Source organism: Chiroxiphia lanceolata, chromosome 13, assembly GCF_009829145.1.
Source record: "Chiroxiphia lanceolata isolate bChiLan1 chromosome 13, bChiLan1.pri, whole genome shotgun sequence".
Lineage (NCBI taxonomy): Eukaryota > Metazoa > Chordata > Aves > Passeriformes > Pipridae > Chiroxiphia > Chiroxiphia lanceolata.
In genome coordinates this window covers 289,844-305,150 of record NC_045649.1, presented here as the reverse complement: position 1 = coordinate 305,150, position 15,307 = coordinate 289,844, and the positions used below count along the sequence as shown (strand labels likewise).

Sequence of the window (15,307 nt, the reverse complement as noted above, 5' to 3'; positions counted from 1 at the left end):
TAATGGCAATGGTAAATTATACTGGAGTTTTAGTGGCTTAGGCACAGAACAGGATACACAACAGACAGAGATACAAAGCTCCACCAGATAGAGGATAACCTATGGTTTAAGGATTTTAAGGTAATTGCATCACGTGAGGATTCCTATGATTGTGGAGCATCTGGAGTAAATGAAGGAAGAATGACACAGTGACCTTTGGAACAGTCTTCTAAATGCTAGAGCACAGACTGGCATTGAGAAAGACAAAAGCTAATTATTATTTTTGTGGTTTGAATGTAAACTAAACTAATCCACAATTTAAAAGAAAAAAAGAACACTTTTGAGTGCAGTATGGACAGCCAAGCTGTCCTCCTTGTCACACTGCAGCAGGGTCAAACAAATAGACTTGAGATGAGGGATCTGAGACCTCCATGTGGCTTGATTTGTTTTGTTTTCTCTCATCAGCACACTGTGGTTTAATTGAACTCTTGAACTTCAGTCTGTTCCTCTGTCTGAAAGAGAACATAAAAGAGCTGAATGAAGAGATGATGAAAAGAATGAAGGGATGATGAAAAGCATGGCATGATTGCTGTACAGGGTACAGAAAGGGATATAGCTGCATTCCTGTGTGCAAGAACTCTTCAGGCTGCAGCTCAGAAATGATGACAGATGCAGTGTTTAATTGTTTAGTCAGGGAAGGACTGTGGAAAGGGTGAACAGGGATCTGCTGTTCATGAACTTGGTGAGCCAGAGGACACCAAGAGGAGAGCAGCAAACAGACAGAGTGAGGAGGTTCTTCACACAGCAGGGACCAAAGCTGCAGTGCTACAACTTCACCTGAGTTCAAGGATAGGCCCAGGAAGTCTACGGAGTGCACAACACTTTATTAAACACACAAACCCCATCCCTGATTCAGGAAACTCCTCAGCTACAAATGACTAAATGCCAGAGAATATGTGGGGCAAGTATAGTCACACATGGCTTGTTCTTATATTCTTCCCTAGGCACCTGCTTCTGGCTGCTACCAGGGACAAGATCCTGGGCTAAAAGGACTTTTTGGTCTGACTCAACACTAGAACATAAGAAATAAAACAGCCTAAACCCAGATCATGTTATTAGGCTCAAGATTCAAATGTAGGAATAATGTATCAGATTACTTTAGAGTCTATTAGCCATTTCTTCTATTAAAATCCATAAATAATTATATTTTTTAACTAAGAAAATTGTGCTAGCTTTTCACTTTCTGCCAGTGAAAACACGTGCTTCATTTGATGGAGAAGTTATCATTGTTCATAGCCATTTCTAATATTGTATAAAAATTCTACAGATGCAATAGATCACATTACAGAATGATAAAAAATTACCTGTGCCTGAAGATTGCATATCTTACACTTTTTCCATATAATATATTATGGGTGTGCTTAGTAAAGAGCTGTCACTGACTACTTTTTGTTTCAGATTAAGAGTGCTTGGAGAAGATCCCTCTGAAGAGCAGCGTGGTGCAAAGTGCAGGTCTCTGGAGCTGTGCAGAACAGCATGTCAGGTATGGTAATTACTGAGTGCTGGGGGCCTGGGCATTGCTCTCCAAGTTTCTCCAGCTAACACACCTACAGTGGCTGCTACAGAGCAGGAGAACACTCTTTGTATTCCTCATAAAATCCGTACAGCCTTTCTAATTTCAGCACAATGAACCAGCCTCCTGAAAGAAGGCCACAAAACCAGGACTTCATGTCACACTAGAACCCAAGCTAGTGGTATTAAAGGAATTAAGTTAGTCTTGAAAAGTGCTCAAATCTGCTCAGCAGGGTTGTTTCATAACATGAGAGATCACAATTTGATCTGCTTTTCAAAAAGACTACAAGAAGACACAAATGGAAACTACACTGAAGGAGCAATTGTTAATACATTTACCAAACTTTCCAAACTTTGTTCCTTCGGAGGCATAGAAAATTAAATTTATTTAATTAAAATTAATGTTATTTTTATTGCAGAAGGAGCTGCCCTTACTGTATCAGTTACAGCAGAATGTAACATTGGAAATGGATATATATCAAAACAGAACTAAGACAGCTAGAAATAAGAGTATTTAGAAAATAATGTGATCTACAACACAAAAAAGATATTGTGATTTTTATCTATAAATTTATAAAAAAATTAGAAACAATATTGAAATTTTAGTCACAACCATCCAACCTCCTAATGCAGGAGAACCTGTTCTGTGGAGACCCGTGGCCTTGAAGCTCCGCGGTCTGCAGGCTGAGCCAAAAAGCAAAGGTGGTTCCCCAGTGCCGCCCTGTGTTGAAAATACAGAACTACACGGGCGGAGCCCTTGGCGTAAGATCATGGTCCGGGAAACAGCGTGTGCTCGGGTAACGAGCAAAACAGCAGCAAAACGAGAGCAGAACAACCTCTGTCGCTGCTGCACATGCACTGTAAGTGTGGGTTTGTGGTTTTAATCACAGGTCCGTCACTAAGACATGCACTGCGAAAGACTTGCATCGCTCTGATGACTAACGAAAAGAGACATCGACCATACGGTAAAATAATATTTACATGCAATCCCAGTAAACAAGGTAAAATGGCCATAGGTTTATCTAAACAATAAAAAAAATACAACAAGTAATATTTGGCAGCAAATCATCCAGGTAGTATTTGTCATCACTAATTTATTACTCAAAAGGAAGAGTATGTAAATGCTGTATCTGATGTACCTAGTAGCAGTTGTAGTGCCAGATATGCTTGTGTAGATAAGGATTTTGGTCAGCAACAGTTTGCATACATACAAATAACAGGTTAGTGATAGCTGATTCAGGGCAGGCCAGAATCTCACCTTAAACTGTAGTGCATCTATACATTTCCTGTTCAAAACTTGTACTGTAACAAGAAGCTAAAACTGTGTACATATATAGTAATGTTGAGAAAAGATATCTAAGTTTTTCATAATCTCTGCATAATTGTTGTTCGTATTCCTGCTTATAGTCAGAATTATAAATATAGTTCACTACCTTAATTAACACCTCTAATATGATGCACCTGGTATGTCTGTACTAGGAGAATATTTCCCCATGGTTTTCACCATGGAAACATGTTCTGACTGCCTGTGATCAGTCTGTTAGGGCAAGAGAGGTGCAAATATGTAAACATGCATGGTGTACATATAACAGGAGCCTTGTAAGCACTTCCCCTGTCAAAGTTGTAAAGCAGTTTCCCTGAGCATAACAAGAAGGAAATCTTTTCTCTAGTCAGTCATATAAAACTATCATTATTTGCCACTGAGCTGAGTAAAGAATACAATTTTTTAATATCTTTAGAATACTGATTAACAACAATGTACACAGCACAGAATATTTCAGACTTCATAGTGCAAAGTACACATCTTTTGTTACGTTCTGGAACTGATCCCAGAGTAGCTCTTCACAAAGTTATTTTCTCTGTGGTAAAGCAGCACTGAGAGTGTTCTCACACTTGCTGTCACAAAGTGTTTGCAAGACCATAGAAGTGTCTGGTGTGTGTCTTTTCCTACACTGCACTTTCCTGTGCAGTAATTGCAGAGCAGAGATATTAACAGCTGCTTTGCACCTCCATGAAATCCCATTTATATAGGAGAGAAAGCAACATTTAGGTCAGCTGTGAACTAACCCATAGTTTTCTAATCAAGGCAAACTGTGTCATTTTCACACCACTGAACTGAGCTTTCTGTAAAACATTTGTACAAATCCTGCAAATACTGCTTTGATTCAAGGCTGAAGAACTCAGGGGTTCGGACCAGTAACTTCCTCCCCTCAGCATTAGCAGGAAACAAGGTTGTAACATCAGTCCCAGCGTCTCAGCAGACACATGATACTGGGGAATCATTACTGCACAGTCACTTGCTAGACAAACATCCAGGGGATCCTCCCGAAGACAAAATTTAAAGAGGATTTTTAAAGTCGTTTTGGCACAGCTGTTGATATAATTTATGTGTTACGGGTTTGCCATCCTGAAATCCTTACAGGGATGCTCTTGGCTGCATGGAGGGGTGGATGCACTTTGTGCAGAGGCTCTGACTCAAAGACTCTCAGAATCTTGAAGTGAAATTCTGATTCTCAGAATAAATATGCAATTATAATTTATAAATATCAGTTCTAATTTACATTTGGTGGTGCAAACACAGCTGTTTGAAAATGCTCAGTGGTGGTGTAAATTACAGAGCATCCACCAGAGGGAAGCTCATGCATGCATTCGAAGTGAAATAAATAACTTGAAGGATGAGTGAAACACACACCTGATATTTTAGCCAAAGCAAATTCTATTCAAAGTGGTTTGCAGCAGTAGCACAGACTTCTTGAGCTTGGAAATTTTTCAGAAGTTATTTGCCAATCTAAAGGTAACAGACTTACAGGAAGTTTCCTGTGTTGATGACCAAGTTGTTGCACTACATGCAATATGCATGCTCACAAAAAACTTCAGGTTGTTTTTTTTCCAAGCACACAGATGCAACCTAATTTCACTCCTGTTGATGAATTAGACCAGAGCTTCTTGGTCTGAAGTCCAGATTCACGGTTCCTTTTGTGACCACTGACATTTGGTCACCAGAGTAAGAGTTGTTCAGCCACTGTTGTGTTTTGTGTGTGATTGAATATACTGTGTTGCTCCCCCTATTAATGGAAACATTTGCTAAATTTTCCATAAAGTTTGTGTATTACTAATGTAAATTTGATGACAGTCAAACACTTTTAGAGAATATTGAAGACTGCTGACAGTCTGCAGTTTTTATAGTGAGCCAGGAGTCACACAGAGCTCTTCAGAAACATGCTCCCTAGCTAACATTAACTCTAATGTCTCTGATATTTAGTCTAATAACCTGTCTTCAGAATCTTATTCAAGCAAATCTTAGTATTTCAATACTTCTCCGGGATTTTTTGGAAACAGAAATCCCAGTTCAGAGATTCATTTGTTTTCTTGTTCAAATGAAAGACACAGCCAGAGGCAGAGGCCATCTGGCAAGCAAACTTCAACTGAAGTGGAGAAACATGTTTCTGAAAACTGTAAAGACAGATGCTTTGGAAGTTCAACCACACACCACTGGATTAGATCTATACTAATACCAGTGGTTGTACAGACAACTGCTCTTTTCCAACAAAAGATGGACTTTACTTAAAGAACCTGCCAGTCCCCATAGCACTGTGTGACAAAAAGTACTAGGCATCTCTCTTTGTTACTTTTTTCCCAATAAAAATCTGCATCTTAGTTTAATCTAGATAACCCACTGGCAATAAATTAAGAAATAGCCCTTATGAAGTTACTTCTGGAGAAATAATGTGTATAAAGGTGATTTCATTAGAAGAAGCAACATTGCCCAGAACTTCCTCCCATTTTCACAAGTGTTTTTCAGAAGTTCCCTTTAGAATACAAACAACTTGGTTGGGATTTTCCCCTACCCAATCTTTATTAAATGTAGTTAAAAATGAAAGGAACCGGAATCATGTATCAGATTAAATCCAAATTAAAATTTATTACACAAATAGTATTTTGAAGATATAATACTTCAGTGGAGTTATTCTGGATTTGCTTTTGATCTCATTATACTCTTACGAGATCAAAACCAGCTAAGCTGATTTGGGGGTGATAATGTTGCAATCCTTTTTCCATGGTGAAAAATACTTTTCAACTTGATATTATGCACTACATTTGCCAGGTTTGTAAAATTAGGGAAATAATGTGTATCACATTCTTAAATTTAGAAAACCTATGCATAACTCCTTCGTTTCTGTGAATCTTTTTTCATGGTAAATACCCTTCCAGTTTCACTTCTGTGACTCTTGAACATTTCTCTTGTGCTGCTGTTTTAGTTCCTCCTTTAACATTTTAGAATTTAACTTCAAAAGAAGATATTTTGAGATCAGGATAACAAAATAGTTTCATATTCTTTGGCCAGACTCTGAAGAATTTAGGATACATTCAGGAGGACAACATAGTTATATATTTTCTCTCTGACATGGAGCATGTCCTCCTGTAAGCCTGTATCCAGACTGGATATCCTCATGGTTATTGTTTGGCTAAAGAATGGCAATTTCCCAGAGAATTCAAAATACAGGTCCAACCCACTTTATTGTACCAAGTCAGTCTCACTGTCGTTTGGGACAGACTACGACATGTAATATTCAGCAAGAAAGTTTATTGGAAAGAATAAGGAAGCAGCAGCAGCCCCGAGCTGCAATTTACAGCCTCAAATACAGCTCTTTTGGTACATGTATGTTACACAGAGAGGTCAATTTAAACACACAAACCACAATTCTTACAGCTAATAGGTGGATTTTAGTTGGACCTTCTCAGTTCTACTTTCTCACAACATTTCTGTGCACCTGTCCCTGTTTTCCTGTGATGTTTATATTTTTCTCAGTCACTCTGTTCAAAACAAGTCCTCGTTCTCGTGAGACAGTGTTCCCTGTTCCCACGGGACAGCTCGCTCCTGCTGCTCCTCTGCTCTCTCAGGATGCATCAATACGTTGTCAGGACCAGGGCCTCCATTCTCAGCCACCCTCTCACTCCATCTCAGGGGCTTGGTCCAGCCAAAATTCCCCACATCTCACTATAGGGCAAATGTTGATTTCCTCTATGCCAGTGTATTTCTAAATTGTGGTTGACTGTTTTCTGCTGAATTAAAAGAGGTGACAGGAAGACAGTAAGCACAACTTTTTATGCTTTGAAACAGAAATTCCTGTCAAACATATAATGCACATTTGTAGTTTATCTGCCACCCCTCTTACTTTTTTTGTTTCTATAAAATAAAATGTTGAGTTAACTCATGTGAGCAAGCTCACAGCTGTTGATTAGAACAGTAACTCCAACAAAGTAGTGAGTTTCTTTAAATAAGGACAGCTTAGAAAGACCACCAACAGGCTTCAAAATCTGCTAAAGCATGATGGATGTAAAACTGAAAGCAAAGTCAGATGCTGCACTGTATTTTTATTTTTGCTTTGTGTGCAAAAATGCACATCTTCCTAAACAACAGGAAGTGCCCTATGTGGTCAGATGTCTGTAAGAGCCAGCATTAGGACAGGAGATCATAGGCCACACTACCCTACAGAACAGCAGTTAGAGAACTTGCTCTCCAGTAGCTCACTAACGCCTTCAGAATAAAAGCAGGGCCCAGAGCAACCAAGAACTGAAGAATTTCCAGAATGAGTCAAGCTGAGGAAAGCAGTATCCACTCAACATGGAATATTGTGAGGTCAGTAGTCTGCATAATACTGAGCTTGTCATTTATTATTGGGACCCCTGGAAACTGCATCGTCATCTGGACTGTTTGTAGAAAAATGAAGCAAGTGTCTCTTTCAGTGCTGCTGATCTTGAACCTGGCCATTGCTGATGTCCTCGTGCTGATCACTTTACCAGTCTGGATTTACTCCTTTGCTGACTCATGGGTTTTTGGAGTCATCTTCTGCAAAATACTGGTTTTCATTATTTACTGCAGCATGTATGCCAGTATATTTCTAATTACAGCACTGAGCTTGGAGAGATTAGTGGCTGTGTTTTACCCTTTCACAATTCAAAGATACAAAAGAAAAGAAAAGATTTCTTTAATCATGTTCCTCATTTGGTTCCTGTCTATTACTTTTGGCATTTCTGTCATTCCTTTTCAAGAGACAGAAGAAATGAATGGTCAACTGCTCTGCACGTGTCGCAGCTACTCTTCTAACAGACAGAAGGTGTCATATCTTTTGCTGGAGACTCTTGCAGGTTTTGTAATCCCTTTTTTAATTATTTGCACTTGTTATGTGTGTGTAGCCAGAAGGATAAGCAGAATGACTTACCAGTCTAAGCAGCGATCAGGCCGGCTCATTGCCAGCATTGTGGTGGCTTTCATTGTGTGTTGGTTCCCTCACCACGTGTTCAACATCCTAGATATTATTTCCATTGAAATAGAACTCTCTCACGAGGAAATGTCTTTGGCACTGGATGAAATTGTAGACAAAGGAGTGTACATCTCTGGAGCACTTGTATTCATCAGTAGCTGTATTAACCCTCTGCTTTACGCTTTTGCTGCACGAAGATTTCAGAATCACCTGAGATTTGCCAAGATGTCAAAGCTGTTTGAGCAGATGAGTCAGACTGTGACAGAGGAAGACAAGAAAAGAAGTTTGGTTGTAAACAAACAAGAAGATGCTTTAGTAGGCACAGAAAATCTCTAACAAGGAACTCAGTGATTAATGTGTCATTTCTTCAGTAGTCCTTTCTCCTCATACTCTAGTTTCATTTATTAAGCAGTCCAGGGAAAGCTAGAGACAGATAAAAGCTTTTTGGTTTGTTTTTTTTCTTGTGTGCTTTATAAGAATTGGCACTGACAACCTAGTTCAGTTCATAAGTTAATATCCACATCATGAAATGAGCATTATTTCACTGTTGCTGAGAACCTCAGCAAGGTGGATAGAAGCTCAAATTGTAAGGAATACAGCATTTTTACTTTCCATTATATTATTTCTGATTTCTAGGAAGTCTGTGAGCAGAAAATAACTCCTCGTGGAAAGGAAACGCTTTGAAAATTTAAAACTAAGTTTTTCTTCAGAAAAACTTGTTAGATGGTTAAAAATCCTTATATAATCTAAAATTTTAAGAGTCCATAGTTAAATTCTTGATATGGCTAAGAAGTTTTAAAGTACAATAATGACATACTCTTCTGGGTAGATGGAAAATCTAAAGCTATTTTTATTCGTTATTTAGGTTTGAAAATAATAATTGTTGTTTACACAGTCAAGCTCCTTTACTGCATTACTTCGTGGTAATGGGTTTGAAAAAGTCAGATGTGAAGTGTGATACGTCTCCAGAAAAAACAGGAGGTGTGAGAACTCTGTGTTGTGTGACAAATATCATTACAGACTGCATGCTATATTTGATGTCAAACACATTGCATACTTCAGAGGCAATTCAACTATTGATGTATTAAATACATACACTCTGAGTGTCCTCCAAATTTTTGATTCAGTTAAGCTTCCAAGATGTCTATTAAATTATGGAGGAATTGGATCAGGCTTAGGTGAGAAGGAAGGAGAGATCCTTGATATTATTTGTAATGTGTAAGAAAATATGGTAGCAGTACAAAGTATCTAATGTCAGAAGAACTTCATCTTGCAAATAAAAGTGTTACTTTTTCTTCTCTTGTAGAATAGAGTGGACTTCACCATGAGAAACCCATAAATTTAGTACTTGCAAGGGCTTTAGTTTTGTTAATGTGTGCAAACTCACTGTGAAATACTGCACATTATCAAGTGTTTGCTTTTGAAGTTTTATTTATTTCAATTGTGCCTAACATTTTTATGCTTACTTTCCTTAAGTTTTAAGTCAATAATTTGTAATAAGATCAAGATAACTACTGATTAAGAAACGTATTGTAATTTCCTGTATCTTGTTCTGGACAGCTGCTAAGTAGTTGTGTTACTCATTCTTACAAAGAAATTACAAATACTAACTAGAACTTAATTTTCCAAGTCTGATTATGTCACAACCAAGTATATTTAAGTTGTACTAATTTAACTTGTAGACTAAAATAAACATGGGGAAGTAAAATCCTTAGCTAATGGGAAAATATTTCTCTAAACTTTGCATATGTGTTATTCCTGCTTGTTATCAAAAAGTCATTATTTCTTCTCAATAAGAGAAAAGCCCACAGCAGAGAGGGCTTTCCTTCAATAGGATTCCTTCACTGAAATTAAAGAAAACTTTAAGAAGACCTTGTTTGCAGCAAAGAGTAAGAAACAGATTAAACCCTTCAGACTTTACCCCATCCACCTCCAACTCTTTTTTCATCCCACTAATGCCTCTTTAATTGTTATCAGTACATTCAGTATAACAACGTGGCATTATCTCACAAAGAAAGCAGTAACTTCAGTTCTCTACCCCATAAAAAGTGAAGTTGTATTTCCCACTGTGTTCCTGAGGTAGGAGTCACGTGCTATTGAACACCCCAGCACAGATGAGACTGTGCCATGGGCAGTGAGCACTGCACTGCACTGCAGCCTGGGCCATGAGGAGCCAAGCATTGCACAACTCACAGGGGGAAAGACCCAGACAAACTTCAGTACAGGCTACCTGACCAGAATTTTCCTTTCTGTCACTCTGTGCCCTATACCTAGCATGAATTTTCTGCCTCAGTATTCAGTTCACACACTTTCTCCACTGCTTTTAACTCATAACTGTGCTGTTAAAGTAAAATGGGATCTGTTCAAGGAGCTAGAGCTGTCTCTTATGTTCTCATTAATGGCCTTGGACAGCTGCCTCCAGTAGTCAGTCATCTTTAAGAACTATGTTTCTTTTGAAGGCTGTTTGAGATGTAGTAAAAGATACTAAAACAGCAACCTTAACTTATTTCACTTTTATACAGAGCAAATAGAGTTAATTCTTGCAAATGTTGGTATGCACAGATAAAAGCCCCACCAACTTAATATTTTTGTTGCCACAACAGTCATGTAACTGGGCCCATAAGAGTCCATGTCAGCAGGTGGTGACAGTTCAGTGCTGCCTCCTTTAGCAGGTGAACACCAATGGAGCAGGTCTGCTGCTCCAGCTGTGCCAACGTGCTCTGGCACCAGGCAACAGGGACTGCAGTAGGCCCATTCAGCCAGTGGACCTTCTCCTCTCCTAAAGTACTGAATCCCAGCCAAACCTAAGGTGTAGCATAGATTGGATCCAAAATGCTGCACCTCATAACAATATTCATGCTTCTTGTTGGCTGCCTTACAAATCCATTTGACAGATTATATTGGAAGAGTGGTAGAAAACAAAGATTTTCCTTGATTGTTCAACCTAGATCAAAATAGTGACTATCAAAATAGGTGAGATCAGTCTTGCTAGTAACTCTTGAGACACTTACTCTCCTGGAAAAAATGAGGTTTCGTGTCATTTGAGTTCCTCTTATTTTTCATACTTACTAACTCTGCCATCCTCAGTTATGAAGTCTGTCTGTGTGCTTGCAGTGTCCAGCTACTGCTCGTGACACAGCAGGGATGAAGGCTGAGCTGAGAGGAGGCCACTTCAGTCACCTGAGTCAAATCACCTCAGGTTACACTGAAATACAGGGAACATGATGGAATCAGTGCAACACTGCTTAGGACACTCAGTACTAGGAGGTGACCAGATAGTTTAAATCTGTAAAAATTAATAATCTTCTAACATTTATCTCCTAACATTAAAGTCTTACCCAGTCTGAAACTTGCTGTGAACATTCCCTGGGTTTTCACTGGGAATTTACCATGTTTACCATAGTAGGATCATGCTGCTTGAAGTGAATTCATGCTGTATTAACAGGATTGAAGGAAAACCTGAAGAATTTTTAGTTCATAAATAGCCAATATACAAGAAGGATAAAAAAGATCATAAAGAAAAAGCATCAGCATTACACCTTTGCTGCCTGCTGACATCAAAGCATTTCTGTAAGCATCATGGTAAAAGAGTTATATCAGATGTCTGGGTTAAAACAATGGAGCTTTGTGTATATTTAGAGGCAACTGATAATTTAAGAAGTAGCACAAGGAATATGAGAGGTCCTTATTTGCAGGCAGAAACAGGGAAGCTGCATTATACTAAAGAAATCTTTTTTTTTCTTTAACAAAATCATCAGAACATTTTCTAGGAAGAAGTAGAGCACAGTTAAGAGCCATTTTAACGACAGTTAAGGCTGTGGTTGTGAAACTCTTAGGCTTACTATTAACAGGACTAAAAGAAAGATTTGCCTGCAGTACTTGAGTGAAAGGAATAATAGAACCTGAAAGCTAACAGGTGGCATAGAAACAACATAGGAATGCAAATTCTTTCACGTTCAAGCAAGACTCTGGTACAGAATAAATATTTTAGAAGATGTAGAATTAACAAGTATTAACAGTGGTGAAGATTCTCTCTACAGGTTATTCTACAACTCTTGCATTACTCTCTTTTCTGCATGTATTGGGAAAGGGGAAGAGGAAGGAAAAGTTGTTGGCTCTTTTTTGAGTAGAAAAGCATGAGAAATAAGTCAGTTAAGATTATTAAGAACCATATGGACTTAGAACAAAAGTGAGAAGTTCAGCTATCAAAGCTGAGTATACAAAGAGAACAGACAGGGAAGTGAAAGCTACTCTGTTGCAACACAGTTTCAGATTTTTGTAAATGCTTTCTTGTGAGATGAGTTTATCACTAAAACAGTTCTTTATTAGAAAACTTCTCAGCGTGATCTCCACTGGTCGTTAATAGGTTAAAGAAAAAAAATCCAATTATACAGAGTTTAGAGACAGAAGCCTGTCCTCTGAGAGGGTGAGTAGCTTGTGCTGCTGCTGTTGGCATTGAGAGTTGGGTGTGACCAGGACTATGGCCACTGGAATTTCAGAAACTTTACAACACTGTTTACAGTCTTAAGAAAGTTCTTGCACTGATAGGTGTGGAGATAAGAGAATCAGATGCAATCTGATTCCTTCATGTGTTCTTTCCCCTTAAATCAATTATTTTAAAAGTCATGCTGGTGGTTCTTAGTAAGGATTCAACATTTTAAACCAGATTCATTTAAGTCAAAGAAAGGTTTGGGTTAGAAAAAAATTATTTTTGTGGAATGTGTCAAATCAGTGATTTAAACGATGGAATTAACAAAAAAGATGCACCAGAATCTTCCAATACAGGTTAAAGAGTCACAGCTCTTAAGTCAGGATTTTATACCTCCGCTACGACTGCAAAATCCATTTATTCTTCATTTAGTAGAAATCAGCTGTTTAAACTACAGCTTGATTGCAAAAATAACTGGATACACTTCAGTTTTGGCTGCAATTGTGTAGGTACTGACAGTGAGAACTGTACTGAGACATCTCAAAACATTAGTGTGTCGTAATTATGGATGTCCATAAAGTGAAGGGGATGTCCAGATGGCTTTAAATCAGAGGATTATTGGTTTAAACTGCCCCTACTAGATCTTAAAGTGAAAAAGCAGACTTTTCATTTTTGCATAGCAGATCTGTTTATGATGTGGCACATTACATAAAAAATTCAGGGCTAAATATTTCATTTTCAGAGAATTATGAATTTGAAGCACTACTTATGGCCTGTCATCAGCCTGGTAGTGTCACCATAAAAGCGACCATAGGAAAAGAGCTGTATGAAGATCATTTCTGGTCACTGTATCAGTGATGCTGTGGGAAGGTGTGGCAGTGTGGACAATCTGAAAACAGGTTGTAGAGTCCATATCTTAGCTGCACTACATAACTTCCAAAGTTACTGTGATATTACATTAACTGTATAATTCCCTATTGAACTTGGTCAGTAGTAGCAGAAACTTAGAAGTCATGGACACTTTGTTAAGCATTATAACTAATGAATTACGTTAATGTCCATTACATTTAAAAATATAGCCAAGAAGCTTCAGCTGTGCTGTGGAAGGGAACGTCACAGCTGAACTGAGGGAAGCGTTTAGCAGGGAGGTTTTTTCCATGCCTTGCTCTCTCCTGCCACCATGTGGCTTTTCCATTTTAAAAAAAGACCTAATTGTAATACACTCGAAGTCACTGAAACGAGTAGTGAGGTCCTTTGTTCATTGTTTAAGTTGTAAACCATGTTTAAGGTTCAAGTTATTGAAGCAGGAAGGTTCACAAAAAACCACAACAATATGTTAAGCATTGAAGTTCTATTCATTTCAGAGTGACCTAATTGGTCTTTTTCTTACTTTTCAGGAGCCCAAGCCCCCACTGTTTCAAGCATTGCATAAATTACATGAGCTGAGAATGTTTGACAGAATATAATTACCTCATACCAGTTTGTGAAAAGTCTGTGCTGAAAATACCTTTTTTTTTTCTTCCCAACAAAACCATCAATAACCATTTTGAGCTGGACCGTGACTCTTGAACTTGAGTAGCCCACATCTCATCCCAGGTGATAGTATTGATTTATAGGCTCTTGGTAGTCTTGAGGTGTTCTCAAAAATTTTCAAAAGATCTTGACTTCCTTGAGATTAATTAGGAATGGTTCTTGCATGGACATGTTGAACATGTCCATGATAAGAAGACCATAAAAGCATTTCCTTTTGGGAAAAAAAGTAGAAGTGTTAAGAATACAGCAGAAAACAGAATTGATGAGATTTGGTTGCAAATTCCCTTCTTCTCTATAGCAATGTTTAGTTTCTGTATCTAATGCTTTTACTGTCTATGAACAAGGTTTGGCTTAATTAATCCTATTATATTTGTCACCTTGAATAGCATTATACTAATTGACAAATCCTACCTTTAAAAAGATCAGAATCAGAAGAACCTGATTTTGCTGAAGAACTTCTTGTAAGTGCTTCTAGGAAGAAGAGTTCACAAATTAAAGGGTTCTACCCACGCTTTCCTTAAATATCCATTCTACCCCAAGACTCACATTGTATATCACACTAAACCCCAGCCATTTTACTTTGTTCTGTGATGACTAAAGTAACATGAAAATTGAGGATCTGTCTCTCTGGGTTCACTCTGTGCTCCTGTTGTTTGTTGTTATGCAGATGGTCCAAGTGTGATGCCAGGGAATGGATGTGTGTGTCAGGGTCAGGATCAGGTCCATGGAGAATAACCAGCATCACAAACAGCCAGTGATCACCAGGAAGGACCCCCGTGGTAAGCCAGGGCTGAGGGCATGTCAGGAAGTCAGTGCACAGGTCCATGGCCACACACAGGCGTGGCAGAACTCCAACAGGCATTCCAACAACACAGGGCAGGGAGGGGGCAAGTTCCAGGCCTGATTTTGTGTGGGCTCCAGGACCTATAGGCAGGGTCTGCGGGGAGGAGCTAATCAGAGTCATTAAGGATCATTAGTGCACTCAGGGACCCCTTAGATTCTCAGCAGCAATGGAAACACAAGGAACAAGAACGGGGTAATGCAAATTATTCATGGAATAATGCCCACAAGCCACAATTGTCATTTTGGGTAATGGGTTAAGTTTGGGAAACTTTGTATAAAGAGGAGCAGCCTCCTAGAAAAAACTATGTTATTTTTCCCTTTTAACACTTCAAGGTTGCTACTTTTTCACTTATACTTACATTCCTTGTAACTTTAATATTACATCTGGAGAAGAATTGTAATAGAAGAACCAGAATATTTTTCCTACATCTAACCCTTTTTCTTTCCTTAATTCTTCAAGTCTCATCACAGTTTTTCTATCTTTGAATAACAGAAAGATACTTTGTTCCTTCTGAGATCCAAAAAATACATCTTAACTTTTTACCATTGGAAATACATGGAAATTCTGTGAGTGCAAGAACTAGGAAAGCATACAGTGCTCTGATCACAAAGATGTTATCACACACAGCACTGAGGATTTTACCTGCTTTGGGTCACTGAACTTTGGCTTGAGTTAACCAGACAA

At 38.4% G+C, this 15,307-nt stretch overlaps 1 protein-coding gene across 8 annotated transcripts in view; it reads left to right on the top strand.

Moving 5' to 3' along the window:
* LOC116793452 (leukotriene B4 receptor 1-like) overlaps positions 1–15,307 on the top strand; it is a 51,750-nt gene that overhangs the window by 6,592 nt on the left and 29,851 nt on the right. For 6 of the 8 annotated variants that reach the window (XM_032701323.1, XM_032701322.1, XM_032701318.1 and 3 more), the window contains exons 1-3: positions 6,762–8,798; positions 11,263–11,387; positions 14,447–14,558. In XM_032701323.1, coding sequence (XP_032557214.1) covers positions 7,143–8,153 — 1,011 coding nt within the window. In that variant the 5' untranslated portion in view covers positions 6,762–7,142 and the 3' untranslated portion in view covers positions 8,154–8,798; positions 11,263–11,387; positions 14,447–14,558. Of the gene's footprint in view, positions 1–1,437; positions 1,523–4,445; positions 4,556–6,761; positions 8,799–11,262; positions 11,388–14,446; positions 14,559–15,307 lie in introns of those variants that run through there. The other 2 variants (XR_004359489.1, XR_004359488.1) reach the window with 2 other exon arrangements.